The sequence below is a fragment of the Gymnoscopelus braueri genome (genome assembly GCF_963280865.1).
Source record: "Gymnoscopelus braueri genome assembly, chromosome: 5".
Lineage (NCBI taxonomy): Eukaryota > Metazoa > Chordata > Actinopteri > Myctophiformes > Myctophidae > Gymnoscopelus > Gymnoscopelus braueri.
Genome location: NC_137606.1, coordinates 58,456,463 through 58,475,492, shown reverse-complemented (window position 1 = coordinate 58,475,492; position 19,030 = coordinate 58,456,463). Strand labels below are relative to the sequence as shown.

The 19,030-nt window shown below is 41.1% G+C and overlaps 1 protein-coding gene across 3 annotated transcripts in view; it reads right to left on the bottom strand.

The window, feature by feature from the left end:
* Positions 1 to 19,030, bottom strand: part of LOC308085044 (uncharacterized protein) — a 34,074-nt gene that overhangs the window by 14,043 nt on the left and 1,001 nt on the right. The window contains exons 2-8 of one of the 3 annotated variants that reach the window (XM_080428066.1): positions 13,209 to 13,553; positions 12,203 to 12,478; positions 6,079 to 6,133; positions 5,844 to 5,902; positions 2,686 to 2,805; positions 2,340 to 2,363; positions 2,046 to 2,090 (exon numbers count right to left, since the gene is read on the bottom strand). In XM_080428066.1, the coding sequence (XP_080284192.1) occupies positions 2,046 to 2,090; positions 2,340 to 2,363; positions 2,686 to 2,805; positions 5,844 to 5,902; positions 6,079 to 6,133; positions 12,203 to 12,478; positions 13,209 to 13,553 (924 nt within the window). The remainder of the gene's footprint in view (positions 1 to 2,045; positions 2,091 to 2,339; positions 2,364 to 2,685; positions 2,806 to 5,843; positions 5,903 to 6,078; positions 6,134 to 12,202; positions 12,479 to 13,208; positions 13,554 to 19,030) is intronic. The other 2 variants (XM_080428067.1, XM_080428068.1) reach the window with 2 other exon arrangements.

Below are 19,030 nucleotides of genomic sequence, written 5' to 3'. Positions count from 1 at the left end.
GAAGTGACACACCTCTTTATAGAATTTTATTTCGTCACGCGTCCCTCTAGCCAATCAGAGGCATTGGTGTCAACATATTGACACGTGTCACGTGGAGCTTGCCCAATGTTAGCTTGGCTAACAATGTTTGCTCACACAAAGCGAAAACATATTCTCCACCTTCGGCGGAGACAATAATGTCATGGCAGTTTGACTGTCCTCTCTGCTCTGACATTCTATACTTCTCTTTCTTTGTCTACCAGGTTGGAGCTGCATTCCACAGGTGTGTGTGTGGGGGGGGGGGGGGGATAGAGTGTGGAGGGCAACGATTCAGGAGTCCAGAGTTTGTGTTGGCTAGACCACACTCTAACATTGCATCGATAACAAAGACTCTGTCACCAGGTCATCAACATAGACTTAGGAACAACCAGTAGAACTGAACTAGAAAAAGTGCTCCTCGGACCACAGGTCTCCTCCAGGTCAGGTAGGTTATTGTGGGCCAGCAATGTTCAAAATTCGCCAATCAGGATGGAATATTAATAATCTGATCGGTCTTGATCACATGACTATAGAGATAATGTGTACCGATTTGTGATGTTTGGACAAAATCTGTAGGATTAATATCAAGAAATGTGTTTTGAAAATAAATTGTTTAGCAAAAATCGGCCTCCTGGTGGTGCTATAAAAGGACAATGTGAAAAGGGTGGCATGTCTTCCTTGGCCTAGTGGGAATGTGTGTGCAAAGTTTCACGGCAATCGGACGCTGCGTTTATGATTTGAGGCATTTTGTTCAAAACAAGCCACTCCTGCAAACTTTGGAAGCCATTCTAAGCCAATCAGGATGGAATATGAGAAATAGGACAAACCCGTTTGGTTTAAAGGAGTAGTTCACCCAAAACATTTCTTGTTTTCTATCAATGACCCAGGTCTCCGCCAGGTCAGGTAGGTTATTGTGGCCTCCCGGTGGCGCTATAATAGGCCAATGTGAAAAGGGTGCGATTTGTTCTTAGGCTTTTCACTGCATCGGACACTGCATTCATGATTTGAGGCATTTTGTTCAAAAAAATGTGTTTAGCAAAATTAGATCTGCTGGTGGCGCTATAACAGGCCAATGGTAAAAGGGTGGCATTTCTTCCTCGGCCTAATAGAAATGTGCGTGTGAAATTTCACGGAAATCGCAAGCTGCGTTCATGATTTCAGGCATTTTGTTCAAAACGGACCAATCCTGCAAACTTTGGAAGCCAATTTAGGCAATCAGGATGTAATATGGGAAATCGGACAGATCCGTGTTGATCACATGACTATAGAGATACTGTGTACCGATTTTGTGATGTTTGGACAAAATCTGTAGGAGTAGTATCAATAAATGTGTTTTGCACAAATCGGCCTCCTAGTGGCGCTATAACAGGCCAATCTGAAAAGTTTGGGCCAGAGGTTCTGAATTGGCATCCAGGGAGTGTGTGTGCACAATTTCGCAGCGGCCGGGCCAACGGTGCCAGAGATTAGCTGCTAACGGACGGACAGGACACACGGACGGACACACGGACGGACACACGGACGGACGGACGGACGGACTGGGGGTAAAACATACTCTCTCGCCATGCCTTTCGGCCTGGCGGAGACAATAAGTACTTTTTTGGGTGAACTACTCCTTTAATGACTACATTCGGTACAGATTCGGTACATTCAGTACAGATAATCTGTACCGATTTGCATGATATTTGGAAAAAAATCTGTAGGAGTACTGTCAAAAAATATGTTAAAAATCGGCCTCCTGGTGGCGCTATAACAGGCCGATGTGAACCATTTAGGGCAGAGGTTCTGCTCTGGCATCCAGGGAGTGTGTGTGTACAGTTTCACATCGATCGGTGTGAGAGATTAGCTGTTCACAGACGGACACACACACACACACACACACATGGACGGACGGACGGACGGACGGACGGACGGACGGACAGGATAGGGTGCAAAACATAGTCTTGGCCATGCCTGCCTGGTGGAGACAACCAGTAGAACTGAGTAAGAAGACCTCAGAATACAGAGTGATAATAAAACAGAAGACCTACCTGAATACGTTATAGGCTGGTCTGCTGGATTCAATGGAATCATCTCTGAAACACATAAGAGTAAAATCCTGTTTATTGATCTGTTCTAAATCTGTAGACTGGAGCTTACAGTATGTGTGGTAACACTTCATGAATATTACATTTAATTAAAATGTTGCTTAAGGGACAGAGCAAATGAATATATATTTAATCATTATTTAGACTGAAATTTATTTAACCATAATAAAATAACAGATGCAGTACAGCAGTTAATTGCATGAAGTGGAATTCAGTACATCATGGATTTGATCTTACCTGCATCAGGAGTCCTTTTCACATCTACAGGGGAGAAAGATAACAGGTATGTTGGACATAATGTTATGTAATGCTCTTACAAACACTATATATACAATTAGCCTACTACATGAACACATGTTTGATCAATATAATCAATATATAGACGAAGGTTTGATATGTTCTGTACAAGTACAGATGTGAGAGTGATCAGTCAGTGTGGAGAGACATTTACATTTTCACATTGTTATCATTATAGATACATAGATGTTATCATTATAGATACATAGATGTTATCATTATAGATACATAGATGGATGGTTTTATCAAATATAGATTTAAAATAAATAATCAGTTCAAGACTCACCAGGGTGCTTCTTCTTCCAGTATAAATATCCCAGTCCTGCTGCCACTAAGATGATGATGGGTGTAAAAATCCCTGCAATCACTGATCCAGTTGATCCTCCCTCTGTGGGAATGTCACTCTCTGAAACACAGTGAGATTGATTGATTGATTGATTGATTGATTGATGGATTGATTGATTGATTGATTGACAAGTTGCAAACAGTACAGAACTACAATGACACAAGTAATGTTAAAATAATAACACAGAAAAGCCTTGTTTCCATTGTGGTCTATGTGAGTCATGACACAACTGTTACAACATTATACAATGAAATCAATCAAATCAACAGTTGTGTTAAAGGAGAAATCCGGACATTTTAAGTGTTATCTTTGACGTGTAGTTACTCACTCACGAGTTATGAAGTGGCGTTGAGTTTTTCGAGGAGCGCAGTGAGCCGAGGACGGGAAATCTCGCGAGACGCGAGATTTCACGCAAGAGGAAAACATTCACGTCGCTGACTGTAGGAGCCGATCTACAATAGGCCACATTTATGTGCCATGTCTAATACCCCTGTCAGTGTGCTTTGTCACCCTCTACAGACATGGAGGAGAGGAGAGCATAAGAACCTGGCCTAGAGAGGGCCAGGTGTAGTTGATTGGAGGTTCACAGCTTTTTACGTCTGGTTTTGTTGCTGCTGCCTTTTATTCTAAGTTATGCTATATGCTCCAGTCTATTTATGTTATGTTTTCAAGCCTGGAACAACACAATATGGAATAAACCTTTTTTGAGTTCAACTTTAACTTTTGGACATTCCTCATTTCCCTTTTTTGGTCATGTTTGCTGCACAAAGCCAGTCAGTGCAAAAAGGTACTCTCAGTCAACCACCACAAGGACAAAAGGTCACTACATTGGTAAAAAGCTACCTTTTTGGAGTACAGGACTGAATGGACAATATGGATTCATGGATTGTTTGATGGATTTCTGGATTGGAAGCAAAAGGCCAAGGAGAGTGGTATGTAAGAAGTGAACATGTCATGCAACTCAAAAATGAACTTTGCTGCCTATGGACATGTGAACTAATGGATTTTGTGTTGGCATTAATGGACTAATGAAAATGATCATGACATGCTCTGATGCAAAGATGGAAAATGGCACATGAATGAACTATGATACCTATGTGAACTGAAACAGTTGAATGAAATCAAACAAAATGAAATGAACTTTGAATACTGAGGTCTTTGAAAAATGGTTGAAGAAATGGCTACTACAAAACTGCCTACTGAGTCTGCCTCACTGGACTCAGGAGAGGAACCAGGAAACAAAGGCAGTCTGACTGAGGAAATGCAAGAAATGCGCCATACTCGGAAAAAGAAAGTGACACAGCTCACTCGACGCATGAATATAATCAAAGACCTGATGAAAGATGCCACTAATGTTCACTGGGTTAAAGAAAACGCTTCCCAGTATAATGGCACATTGGAACAGTTTAAAGATGCTCACACACAATATCAACAAATGTTGAGTGAAGAGGAATGTGAAAATGATACTAAATCATGGTACCAACCCAAATGGGAAATTATTTCTGAATTTGTTGATTCTCTTTCTAAATGGATAACCAGTTTTAATCCAAAGCCACCTGCTGGTGATCTAAAAGAAGTGGCCTCAACAGCCTCAAGTCATAGCTCAAACATGAGCCACAGAAGTGAAAGAGTCCAGGCCGAGGCTGAAAGGGCAGAATTGATGGCAAAAAGAGCAGCGCTTAAGGAAATGCATGAATTGGAATTGGAAGAGGAGAAGTTGAATCTTCAGAAGGAAGAAATAAGGAGAAAAAAGGAAATGTTGGATATTCAGGGAGCACTGACAGCAAAGTCAGCCAAAATTGCAGTCCTGGAAAATGCAGATGCAAATACGGATGGCATGAATGAGTACTTAAAGGAAATGATGGATAAAAATGGAACAAAAACTGAAATCAAAGATTTTACTTTACCATCTACAACACAGCCTGCAAGTGTGAGACCAAAGACTGAAACTCGACCTCATCCCACTATCTCTAGAACACCAAGACAACCAGCTCAAAGTACATCTCAAATGCAGAATGCCAGTTCTCACCTAACTGCACCAACCCCAGGGGCAGCACGGGGTCCTGTGGGGTCTGATCAGCTCCACAGAGTCCTTGAAAGGCAAAATGACCTCACAAGTCTTCTTGTAAAGCAAAATGAAAATGCCTTTCTGCCGAAAAGAGACATTGTTACCTTTGATGGGGATATTTTGCAGTACCAGACATTCATTAAATCATTTGACCAAGTCATTGAGTCTAGAGTAGAGTGTGATGAAGAAAAACTGTATTTTCTCGAACAATACACAAAAGGTCCAGCTCAAACCCTTGTTAAGAGTTGTCGATATATGGCTCCTAATAGAGGTTTCAAAAATGCTAAACAACTGTTGCAAGACAATTATGGTAATGAATACAAAATTGCAAGTGCCTACATAGAAAAAGCCCTAAGCTGGCCTTTAATCAAAGCTGAAGATCCAAAAGCTTTACAAGCATACTCACTCTATCTCAGAGGCTGCTGTAATTCAATGCAAGACATGGCATACATGGATGAGCTGAATGTGGCATCCAATCTTAAGGCCATAGCACTCAAGCTACCATTCAAAGTGCGTGAAAAATGGAGATCATTTGCCTGTGATTTGCAAGAGAGGAGAAATGGCAGAGTGAGATTATTGGATCTTGTAGATTTCTGTGACAAGCAAGTTCGAATTTTCTCTGACCCAATCTTTGGCAATCTTTCCCAAGACTCATTACCATATCAAGCCAAAGCAAGAGAGAAATTCAAAACTCAGCCCCCCAAGCCCAAATCAACTGGAAGTTTCGCCACAAGTATTGATTCATCAGCTCAACCAGCCCACTGTTCATTCTGCAATGGTGAGCACCAAATTGCAATATGTTCCAGCTTTAAGTCAAAGTTGAACAAAGATAAGATAGACTTTTTGAGAACAAATGGAATGTGTTTTGGATGTCTCATGAAAGGACACATGAGCAAGGATTGCAAAAGGCGCCTCAAATGTGATGTGTGTAACAAACTGCACCCAGGAGCTCTACACATACAGTTCAAGGAGAAGATGACAAGCCCAGGGACAGAGCAACGTCCACAAGATGGAGACAAAAACACTTCACCTTCCAATCTTGCAGCCATATTGGGGCCGGTAAGAATGACATCACACTTTCCATTGTTCCTGTCCAGATCAAAAGTAGCAAAAGTGACAAGATTATTGAGACATATGCCTTCCTTGACCCCGGAAGTACTGCTAGTTTCTGTACAACACAATTAATGTCAAACTTGAACATCAAAGGCAGAAAGACCAGTATTATGTTGCGTACCATGAGCCAGGAGAAGAATGTGACATCTCACCTTGTCACAGGTCTTGAGATCTCTGGATTGGATAAATCAGATTTCATTGCTTTGCCTGAAATATACACACAGAAGGAAATGCCTGTAACTAAAGATAACATCGTCAGAAAGGAGGATCTTTCCAAATGGCCATATCTGAACAATGTGCACATTCCTGTCATTAATGCTGAAGTGGAGTTGCTGATTGGAACAGACGCCCCAAAAATCATGGAACCCTTAGAGGTAATTAACAGCAAAGGAGATGGTCCGTTTGCTGTGAGAACACGTTTGGGGTGGATTGTTAATGGACCACTTGGACGTCATGATGGCACAGACACAGCCTGCCATCCAACTGTCCAATGCAATAGAATTTCAATTGCCAAAGTAGAGCAGCTCTTGATCAGCCAATACAACCAAGACTTCAGTGAGAAGGCATCTGAGGATAAGCCTGAGATGTCAATGGAAGACAGGAAATTCATGAAATGTGCAAATAATAGTGTAACACTGAAAGATGGACACTATTATCTGGATTTGCCTTTCAGGAGAAATGACCTCATCATGCCAAATAATCGTTCAGTTGCAGAACAACGCCTCCTAGGGCTGAAAAGGAAATTGGAAAGGAATGCACACTTCAAGAAGGAGTACATTAACTTTGTAGCTGATGTAATTGAGAAGGGCTATGCCGAAGTGGTACCATCAGAGCAGCTTAAAAAGACAGACGGGAGAGTTTGGTACATTCCACATCACGGTGTGTATCACCCCAAAAAGCAAACTTTAAGAGTTGTATTCGACTGTAGTGCTTCCTACCAGGGAAAGTCACTCAACTCTGAGCTGCTACAAGGCCCTGATTTGACAAACAGCCTAATTGGAGTGCTTCTGAAATTCAGAAAGGAGCCAGTGGCTGTGATGGCAGATATCCGCTCAATGTTCCATCAAGTGAGGGTGTCTGCAAAGGACATTGACTTTCTAAGATTTCTGTGGTGGCCTAATGGTGACGTCAGTAAAAGCCCAGTCGAACACCGCATGCTTGTTCACCTATTTGGAGCTACTTCATCACCCAGCTGCTCAAGCTTCGCATTAAAAAGAACTGCAGAGGACAACGAGGCTCATTTTCACCCAGAAATAGTAGGCACCATTAGAAATAACTTTTATGTTGACGATTGCCTAAAGTCCATGCCCTCAGAGCAGGATGCTCTACAACTGGTTAAAAACCTATCAAACGCCTGTCACATGGGAGGATTTCATCTCACAAAGTGGGTGAGTAACAGCCGCGCTGTGCTCTCTGCTATTCCTGAGGAAGACAGAGCCAAAGAAGTAAAAATGTTGGATTTGGATAAGGAGGAACTGCCCATGGAAAGGGCACTGGGACTACAGTGGAATGTTGAAAATGACACATTCATGTTCAAAATCACACTGAAAGAAAAGCCACTCACTCGAAGAGGAATGCTGTCTGTAGTAAGTTCAGTTTATGATCCACTTGGCTTCTTAGTCCCACTAACTCTTCCTGCTAAAAATATGCTCCAAGAACTGTGCAAACAAAAGTATGGATGGGATGAGAAAATTCCACAAGCAACATCTAAAAAATGGACTGACTGGACATCTAGTCTGACCAAGTTGACTGATTTCAGTGTGCCTCGCTGCATCAAACCAAAAGACTTTGGAGAACCAACAAGTTTCCAATTACATCACTTTTCAGACTCCAGTGAGGATGGATATGGCACTGTGAGCTACCTGCGGATGAAGAACAGCAAAGGGGAAGTGTCTGTTTCATTTATGATGGGAAAAGGAAGAGTGGCTCCCTTGAAGCAGATCACAGTACCCAGGATGGAGCTCACAGCCGCAGTGTTATCCGTAAGAGTGGACAAAATGCTGAAGTCAGAGCTACAACTGGAACTTGAAGATTCTGTCTTTTGGACAGATAGTCAGACAGTGTTGAAATACATCTCCAATGAACAAACACGATTCCACACCTTTGTAGCCAATCGCGTAGCTGCGATCCGGGCGAACACCAGTGTGTCACAATGGCGGTTTGTAAGCACAAAAGTCAACCCAGCTGATTATGCATCCAGAGGATTAAGTGCCAAGAAATTTGTTGAATGTGAACAATGGATACAAGGTCCAATGTTTCTCATGAATTCTGAAAATGACTGGCCAGCTAACTACATTGATTTACAGTTCAACCCAGTGGATGACCAGGAGGTCAAAAGAAAAGTTGTCTCATATACAACCAACGTAAACAAACAAAGCCCAACAGACCAGCTGCTGTCACACTTCTCAGATTGGCTGAGACTCAAGAAGGCAGTGGCATGGTACTTGAAGTTCAAAAATGTTCTGAGAAAACTTGCAAAAAAAAGAAAAGAAATGGAACTCAAGAAAATTGGTGTAACTACACGTTCCCAAAGCAAAAAAGTTGCTTCAAAAACGCAAGTATTCAATTCCACTGTGAGTGGTCAGAACATCACTGTGGACGACATGGAAGAGGCTGAAAAAGTCATCATTGGAATTAGCCAGAGTCGAACATTCCCTGAAGAATTGGCAAAGTTGCAAACTGCGCCATCTTGTGTGCAAAAAACAAGCTGCATATTCAAGTTGGATCCAGTGTTGGACAATGGCTTATTAAGAGTTGGTGGACGGCTCAACCGTGCTGCCATGCCTGAACAGGTAAAACATCCCATCATCCTGCACAAAAATCACCCAATTTCTTCTCTGATACTACGTCACATACATGAGCGCACAGGCCACAGTGGAAGAAATTACATGCTTTCTGAGCTTCGTAAGAACTACTGGATCACGAATGCAAACTCAGCAGCAAGAAAGGTGATCACCAAGTGTACTGTGTGCAGACGTGTAGCAGGAAGGACCAAAGTGCAGAAAATGGCAGACCTGCCCCAAGAACGACTAATGCCTGATCTTCCACCCTTTACAAATGTTGGAATGGATTACTTTGGACCATTCCAAGTAAAAAGAGCAAGAAGCCTTGTCAAACGTTATGGGGTGATCTTTACTTGTATGGCCAGTAGGGCGGTGCATTTAGAGATGGCATACTCATTAGACACAGACTCTTGTGTTCATGCCATTAGGAGGTTCATATGCCGGAGAGGTCAAGTATCTCACATCCGTTCAGACAATGGCACCAATCTGGTCGGTGCAAAGAAAGAACTAGGTGAAGCCCTAATGAGTCTAAACCAGGACAAACTCAGAAATTCTTTACTGAAAGATGGCATCAAGTGGACTTTTAACCCTCCTGCAGCATCACACCACGGCGGAGTGTGGGAAAGACTCATCAGAATGGTGAGAAAAGTTCTATTATCAGTTATACACCAGCAAGTACTCGATGATGAAGGCCTATTTACCATCCTGTGTGAGGTAGAAGCGATTCTCAACAGTCGGCCCATCACCACCATGTCATCTGACCCACATGATCTGGAGGCACTGACACCCAGCCACATCCTGACCTTAAGATCTAAACCCACTCTCCCACCGGGGGTCTTTCAAAAGTCTGACATGTACCTCAAGCGCCGATGGAGACAAGCTCAATACATGGCCGACTTGTTTTGGAAGAGGTGGACCCAAGAATACTTGCCATTGTTGCAGGAGCGACAAAAATGGTCAAGTAAGAAGAAAAACATTCAGACCGGTGATGTTGTCATGATTGTCGACTCAACAGCACCTCGAGGGTCTTGGATGCTGGGAAGGGTGATGGAAACCATGCCAGATGCCAAAGGCCTAGTTCGTTCTGTGAAGATCAAGACTAAGACCAGTGTTCATGAACGCCAGCTCGTGAGTGATAAACAGTGCATGTGAAAGTATCAGGAGACACCATGAGGAGGATTTGTGGGAAAAAAAAGAAGTTTGGAGCTGTGGAATTAGGCGATTTTCACTGAGCCACGCGCCTCCCACTATGCCAATGTTGGGGGTCGACCAGACTCACAGACAGGGGAATCGCTGGAAAAACTCAACGCCACTTCCTAACTCGGTGAGTGAGTAACTACACATCAAAGATAACACTTAAAATGTCCGGATATCTCCTTTAAATGACACATCCATGTGTCCTACATGTTACACTAACACTGTGGTCTATATTAACGTGTGTCCTACATGTTACACTAACACTGTGGTCTATATTAACATGTGTCCTACATGTTACACTAACACTGTGGTCTATATTAACATGTGTCCTACATGTTACACTAACACTGTGGTCTCTATTAACGTGTGTCCTACATGTTACACTAACACTGTGGTCTATATTAACATGTGTCCTACATGTTACACTAACACTGTGGTCTATATTAACATGTGTCCTACATGTTACACTAACACTGTGGTCTACATTAACATGTGTCCTATATGTTACACTAACACTGTGTCTACATTAACATGTGTCCTACATGTTACACTAACACTGTGGTCTATATTAACGTGTGTCCTACATGTTACACTAACACTGTGTCTACATTAACATGTGTCCTACATGTTACACTAACACTGTGTCTACATTAACATGTGTCCTACATGTTACACTAACACTGTGTCTACATTAACATGTGTCCTACATGTTACACTAACACTGTGTCTACATTAACATGTGTCCTACATGTTACACTAACACTGTGGTCTATATTAACATGTGTCCTACATGTTACACTAACACTGTGGTCTATATTAACGTGTGTCCTACATGTTACACTAACACTGTGTCTACATTAACATGTGTCCTACATGTTACACTAACACTGTGTCTACATTAACGTGTGTCCTACATGTTACACTAACACTGTGGTCTATATTAACGTGTGTCCTACATGTTACACTAACACTGTGGTCTATATTAACGTGTGTCCTACATGTTACACTAACACTGTGTCTACATTAACATGTGTCCTACATGTTACACTAACACTGTGGTCTATATTAACGTGTGTCCTACATGTTACACTAACACTGTGTCTACATTAACATGTGTCCTACATGTTACACTAACACTGTGTCTACATTAACATGTGTCCTACATGTTACACTAACACTGTGGTCTATATTAACATGTGTCCTACATGTTACACTAACACTGTGGTCTATATTAACGTGTGTCCTACATGTTACACTAACACTGTGTCTACATTAACATGTGTCCTACATGTTACACTAACACTGTGGTCTATATTAACGTGTGTCCTACATGTTACACTAACACTGTGTCTACATTAACATGTGTCCTACATGTTACACTAACACTGTGTCTACATTAACATGTGTCCTACATGTTACACTAACACTGTGGTCTATATTAACGTGTGTCCTACATGTTACACTAACACTGTGTCTACATTAACATGTGTCCTACATGTTACACTAACACTGTGTCTACATTAACATGTGTCCTACATGTTACACTAACACTGTGTCTACATTAACATGTGTCCTACATGTTACACTAACACTGTGGTCTATATTAACATGTGTCCTACATGTTACACTAACACTGTGGTCTATATTAACGTGTGTTAATAGAGATTTCAATTACTGCTCTAAACTGATCAAACACATAATATTAAAACATTGGCCTATTTACAGATGCTTAAAGTCAATAACATAACGCAGGGGCGCAGCCATGGGTAGGCACCCAATCGATTTTGCAAAAATAATTGAAAATAAAATGTTTTTATAATTACTTTTTTGATAAAAAAAAGAATCGGTAAAAACAGGCAAAAATAAGAATTAAATAACCTAACCCTAACCTTAACCCTAAAACCAAAATGAAGTTTTTAAAAAATGCCCAAAAACACCCAAATCCACCCAATAACCGCACATTTTCGCACGAGCGCAACGGTCGGGCATGCGCGTGCATGCGTGCCCACCTGCTCCTGCCTAAGGCCAGCCTATACTGGCGTTCTAGATGATTTCAACCATGATTTATTATAAATAATTAAAACCAATAGTGTCTGTGATTTCTTCATGATCTGTGATTTTGTGTACTGATATTGTGAACTGCTGTATTGATTGTGATTGTGTTATTGTGTAACTGATTAACTGCTTTCCAAGCAAGGACCATTCAAAATGGTTCAGAATGCAGCTGGTTCAGAATACAGACTCATTCATGAATCTCTAATGGGGATCCTTTAATAAACATTAACATAAACATTACCTGAGATGTAACGTTGTGTCACAACAGTGTGGTTGAAGTGTGGCAGGTGAACTCTACAGGTCACATGACCTGGTAGTGTCACTGTCAAATTGCTCTGGACAATGTAACAGTGTTGAGAAGGTTTCTGTGTCACTGAGGGTTCAACAGAGATGTTGTTTTCATCACCGTCCAGCCAAGATATCTCAGGTTGTGGATACCAGCACCCAGAATCACATGACAAAGATACACCACCGTCTGTTGGTGCATTTGAAGAGATCACTGGCTGAGACACTGACCCTGCAAAAACATAAACATATAAATATGATAATAAATCAATACATCCATCTATCTATCTACAATGCAGACAATATTTACAAATCTAAAATCTAAAGCTATGGACGATACAACAAGAGAGAACATGTAAAACATTATTTACAGACACAGCTCAGCGAGTTCTACTGTAATTACATTAATTAATTGATTGATTGATTGAATACTTAATTAGCAACAGTGTTTCCCCTAAATGCATGTAACAGCGGCAGGTGAAGCTACAAGGTTTGATAACCCCTTCATTTTTATATAAATTATTATTATTAGTATTTCTTAATGATGGAAGACAGCTCTGTCTCACGTCTTTACAAACTAAAGTTATACTATTTTGTGCTATCAGTAGGCCTATGGACGCTTCACGCTTCAAGGTTTTTAACGGAAGATTGGGAAATTGTCTGTCTGTCTGTCTGTCTGCCTGCCTGCCTGCCTGCCTGCCTGTCGCCCCTAGAGGAAGGCAGAGATAAAGTGATGCTATGAGTGATACAGGTATTTAAGGGTTTTCTTAACAGGCAGGTAGGAAGTTACCAATGTTTGGGTCCTCACAACACCACACAGGTCACAGTGTTGTGAGAGGGAGGTTTCCTTGCTCTATGGAGTGCAGTGTTGTCTTTGATGTGAAGTGTACAATGTTGTGTTGAAGTGTGACTCAGGCCTGTTGGCTCTCTGGTCACAGCATCACTAGAACAATAACACTTACCAACAAGGAGCTGGATCAAAGTGAAGCTGTTCTGTAGTGGAGCAAAACATCTGTACTTCCCCTCGTCTGAGAGCTTCACCCTGGACAGCTTCAGTGACATGTTACCAATAGGAAGCTGATTACGAAACAGAGACGTTCTATCTTTGTACAACGGGTTCAGGTCTTCGCCATGTCTGTAATGTCCATCTTGGAGGAGATAAATGAGGTACGGCTTCAGGTCAGGTCTGGACCACTCCACTGTCTTCGCCTTCATATTGACTGGTGGTTCAATACGACATGGAAGGATCACCTCATCTCCCTCTTTGACCAGGATGTCCTGAGAAGACCCGATCACCTGATGTTGTCCTTAAAACAAAACAAATGATGCATAGAGTTAGTTCATGATGCACACTGTAGCCAAAGCCTACTGATGCCTTAAAAGTGAGCATATACACATTTAAAGACACACAGGCATAGGCCTACACAACAAGGAAGCAAAAGTATAAGAAGGACCAGTTAAAAGATGAACTTGTATGAACTTAATGAAAACAGGCACAATGATTAGTCCATCAGTGGATACTATAGTATTAATTGTTTGCCACCGACTTGAAAAAAATTGCTGCTGGTGCTAATTAACAATAATGCATTGCACCTGTGCTGACCTACTAAACCGGGGAATATACCATTTGTTAAGATAGGGGGGATACTAGCCCTGAAACATGACTGTCATGGTGCCGAGTCCCCCTGGTCTAAAGTTGTGTTCGATTTTTTCACATTGCCATCTCTCACATAAACATAAACGTTCAGATTTCAAATATAAAGTGCTTACCACCGAGCCACGGATGTTACAAGGCGATGCGGACCGCGATGAGTACCCGTATCTCCCGTATTGTTCAACAAAAAGCATTTTAATCCCATCGCCGGCCATTTTTTTTGTTTTGTTTTTTTTGTTTTGTAATGTATCAGAGTGCAATACACCTCCCAACCATTAGTGTCGCATGGTTGAAAGTATCGGAGACAATTTGGAGAAAATGGCCGGCGATGGGATTAAAATGCTTTTTATTGAACAATACGGGAGATACGGGTACTCATCGCGGTCCGCATCGCCTTGTAACATCCGTGGCTCGGTGGTAAGCACTTTATATTTGAAATTTGAACGTTTATGTTTATGTGAGAGATGGCAATGTGAAAAAATCGAACACAACTTTAGACCAGGGGGACTCGGCACCATGACGCTTGTATACAAGCGTCATGTGAACCATGGCTAGGGGGGATACAAGTGATGTGGAGAATATAATAGTGTAGTGAACCTGCACTATGAGTGACGTTGACAATGACGCGTGTCAATCACAGGCTGATGGCACGCACCTGATTGTGACTGACAGACGCTGATCAATCACGGCTGGACATGATTGTGTTGAGGGTGACGGGGGACTATAAAAGTGTGGACTCAGAAGAGACAAGTGTGTCTGGAGAGCGGAGCTCGTTCAAGTTTAAGGGCGAAGCCAGCTGAGCTTCTGTCTTGCACTCACTGTGGGGGGTGGCTGCTGCTCGCATGCCGGTTAGGGCTGCCGGCAGTGAAGATAGATAGGAGGGCGAGGGACAGGTTGCTGTGCTAGGCAGGGCGAGATATTAGTATAGCGGGGACGAAATAGGAGTGCTTCATCCCGCTCTCCAGTTGTGCGAGTGGTCTCCTAAAGCCAACGGAGGCTGCTCACGGCGTTGGACGGGTAGACGCAACTCACACAAAACTGTCAATCAAAGTCTGCTGACCCAGCGCCAAAGCCCAGACCCGTTGGGGGTCTCCTATCCTGGGAAAGTTAAGTAGTAGCTTTAGAGTTTAGTACAATGGTATGATTATGTCTATGTGTTCATGAATTCATGCTCGAGCTGTTTTAATTAGGACTATAGTTTATATCTGATCATTTAATGAATTGTAAGGTGATTTGCCTATGGTTACCTATCGTCTTGTATTAGTGTTTCTGCTTTAGTGTAGTTAAATAAATAAAGTATCCTGTTTATGTCCATTAGAAGTTCTGCCTCCGTTATTAATTCTTACAGTAGAAATATTCTGTGGGCGGCATAGGCGGCGGGTAATGAAGGCTAGGGTAGGCTAAGCCTTCCCAAATGTTATGCTGGGAAATTCTGGGAATTGTGCTAATTATATATAATATACGTGCGCAGCATTATTTAGTAATTTTTTTGACAATAAAGCAATAAAAACAGGCAAAAATAAGAATTAAATAACCTAACCCTAACCTAACCCTAACCCTATAACCGAAATAAAGTAACCAAAAATCAAAAAGAAACTAACAAAATCCACCCAGAAACCGACTTCGCGCGCGTGCACGGATTTCGGCGCACGGCCGACCCCCAGCCTTCCCAATTGTCAAGCTCACCCGCCGCCTATGGTGGGCGGGCTCTTTACATTTCTCATACCTGAGACAAGGTTTATTACAATACGTTCATTTTGTTCCAATTTGCATTTGTAGTTATTTTACAATAATTTAATAACAAAATTATCAGCCCAGATAGTCATAGAGACATTCATGAATCTGTTTTAAAAAGTAAATGAATAGTTTTTTCCCCTGGAGCCAAGGTATGGCAGCTACCATACCTTGCCATACCTAATTGACGCCCCTGCAGTCAGCTGGTTGTTTATAGTCACACTTTTCTACATGAAGCTGCGTAAGAGCCTCCACGCAGCTGCGCAGTAGCAACCCCGCTACGCACTATCTTCATTAGTAGCAGCTGGTTGTGCCCTACGTGTCTATCTAAACTGGCTTCAGGAAACACCATCGTCGTAGGTTCTCAAGTGCACGGCGTTACGTGTCTGCTAAACTAAATTCGGGAAACAGCACGCACGTAAGACCTCCTGGACGAAGCCTACGTAAACTATTACAACGCTTAACGTGCAACGCTTACCCATGCACCTCCATGCATGAACCCGGCGTTTACAAATTGTACTCTCACACGGATGATTCGATCATCTGATAAAAAATACTGTAGGTGACAGCCTACTGTCAGATGTCCTGAAGCAGTCCACTCCAAATACAACGTTTGAATAACATTTATGAATGAAATTACAGCGGTGAGGTGACATCTGCAAGGTAAATGTATATGAAAACACTAAAGTGTCCCCATTATGCAAGTAAATTAAATGTACTTAAAATACCAAAAGTAAAAGTAGGCTACTCATTATGCAGAATGTCCCATTTCCTTTAGTATGTATTAAAATATATACTATGTCTAACCCTAACCTTATTCCTAACCTTAACCTGTGTCTGTGTCTTAATCTCTCAAGAACAGATTCTGCTCTGCAACTAAACAGCAGAGGGTGCTGTTTTTCCTTTTCATTTGGCACTGGGTTCCCAGATTGACTATGTCTAAACCTAACCTTATCCTAAACTTAACCTCAGTAAAACTAAGTCTAAAGCTAACCTTATTCCTAAACATAACCTCAGTAAAACTATGTCTAAACCTAACCTTATTCCTAACCTTAACCTCAGTAAACTATGTCTAAACCTAACCTTATTCCTAACCTTAACCTCAGTAAACTATGTCTACACCTAACCTTATTCCTAACCTTAAAGGGATACTTCACTTTCACATAAAATAAACATTTAAAAAATATATTAAAAATAAATGAAAAAAGTAATGGAAAAATCACGGCCCCCTCATGCATTAGAGTGTCCTACTAATGTGTGAGGGGGCCGTGATTTTGCCATAACTTCTTTCATTTTTTTTAAATATTTTTTTTTAATGTTTATTTTATGTGAAAGTGAAGTATCCCTTTAACCTCAGTAAAACTATGTCTAATCCTAACCTTATTCCTAACCTTAACCTCAGTAAACTATGTCTAAACCTAACCTTATTCCTAACCTTAACCTCAGTAAACTATGTCTACACCTAACCTTATTCCTAACCTTAACCTCAGTAAACTATGTCTAAACCTAACCTTATTCCTAACCTTAACCTCAGTAAACTATGTCTACACCTAAACTTATTCCTAACCTTAACCTCAGTAAACTATGTCTAAACCTAACCTTATTCCTAACCTTAAAGGGATACTTCACTCTCGGGCCGGGGACACATTTAAAAAAAATATTAAAAATAAATGAAAAAAGTTATGGAAAATTCATGGCCCCCTCACGCATTAGTAGGACACTCTAATGCGTGAGGGGGCCATGAATTTTCCATAACTTTTTTCATTTATTTTTAATATTTTTTTTAAATGTGTCCCCGGCCCTAAAGTGAAGTATCCCTTTAACCTCAGTAAAACTATGTCTAAACCTAACCTTATTCCTAACCTTAACCTCAGTAAACTATGTCTAAACCTAACCTTATTCCTAAACGTAACCTCAGTAAAACTATGTCTAAACCTAACCTTATTCCTTACCTTAACCTCAGTAAACTATGTCTAAACCTAACCTTATTCCTAACCTTAACCTCAGTAAAACTATGTCTAAACCTAACCTTATTCCTAAACGTAACCTCAGTAAACTATGTCTAAACCTAACCTTATTCCTAACCTTAACCTCAGTAAACTATGTCTAAACCTAACCTTATTCCTAAACGTAACCTCAGTAAACTATGTCTAAACCTAACCTTATTCCTAACCTTAACCTCAGTAAACTATGTCTAAACCTAACCTTATTCCTAACCTTAACCTCAGTAAACTATGTCTAAACCTAACCTTATTCCTAACCTTAACCTCAGTAAAACTATGTCTAAACCTAACCTTATTCCTAACCTTATTTCTAAACGTAACCTCAGTAAACGATGTCTAAACCTAACCTTATTTCTAAACGTAACCTCAGTAAACAATGTCTAAACCTAACCTTATTTCTAAACGTAACCTCAGTAAAACTATGTCTAAACCTAACCTTATTCCTAAACGTAACCTCAGTAAAACTATGTCTAAACCTAACCTTATTCCTAAACGTAACCTCAGTAAACGATGTCTAAACCTAACCTTATTTCTAAACGTAACCTCAGTAAACGATGTCTAAACCTAACCTTATTTCTAAACGTAACCTCAGTAAAACTATGTCTAAACCTAACCTTATTCCTAAACGTAACCTCAGTAAAACTATGTCTAAACCTAACCTTATTCCTAAACGTAACCTCAGTAAACGATGTCTAAACCTAACCTTATTTCTAAACGTAACCTCAGTAAAACTATGTCTAAACCTAACCTTATTCCTAAACGTAACCTCAGTAAAAAGGGTGCCAGGATTTCCACTGGTTCCTAAACAGTAAAACTCAGTAAACTATGCCCCTAAACGTATTTCTAACCTTATCCTCAGTAAAACAAATACAAGAATACAAGAACCGCCCCAGTGTGCGGTCGGCGGGACAAAAATGGGGGCGAGCGTGTTTTGGGTTGAGCCTTCCGGTTACCCCCAAATTAATATGTATGCTGTATGGCTGCAGAGCCAGAGACCCATCTGATACGTTGTGCCAGGGACCCCCAGATAGAAAGATTTGTGGTTCCAAAACATTATAAATGATTCCAAATGTTTCACATAAAAAATAAAAAGTCGATCTACAAGCTCACTTGCATTGCTATGTGGTGTGAGATTGTAGATCAGCTATGTTTGAAAAGTGGAAGGATAACGTAGGTGGCTTAAAGCGGTTAAACCCTTCAAGGACCCCTGGGGGTCCCCGGACCCCACTTTGAGAACCACTGACATGTTTCATGTTGTTATGACTGACACAGGGTCTAAAGGAGATATTTAGTCTCTCAGCAGGCAGAGGAAATCACATTAAAACTAAATGAAAATAATATAAAAATGAGAATGAAGAGGAGGTGGTTAGGCCTGTCACAATGATTACATAAA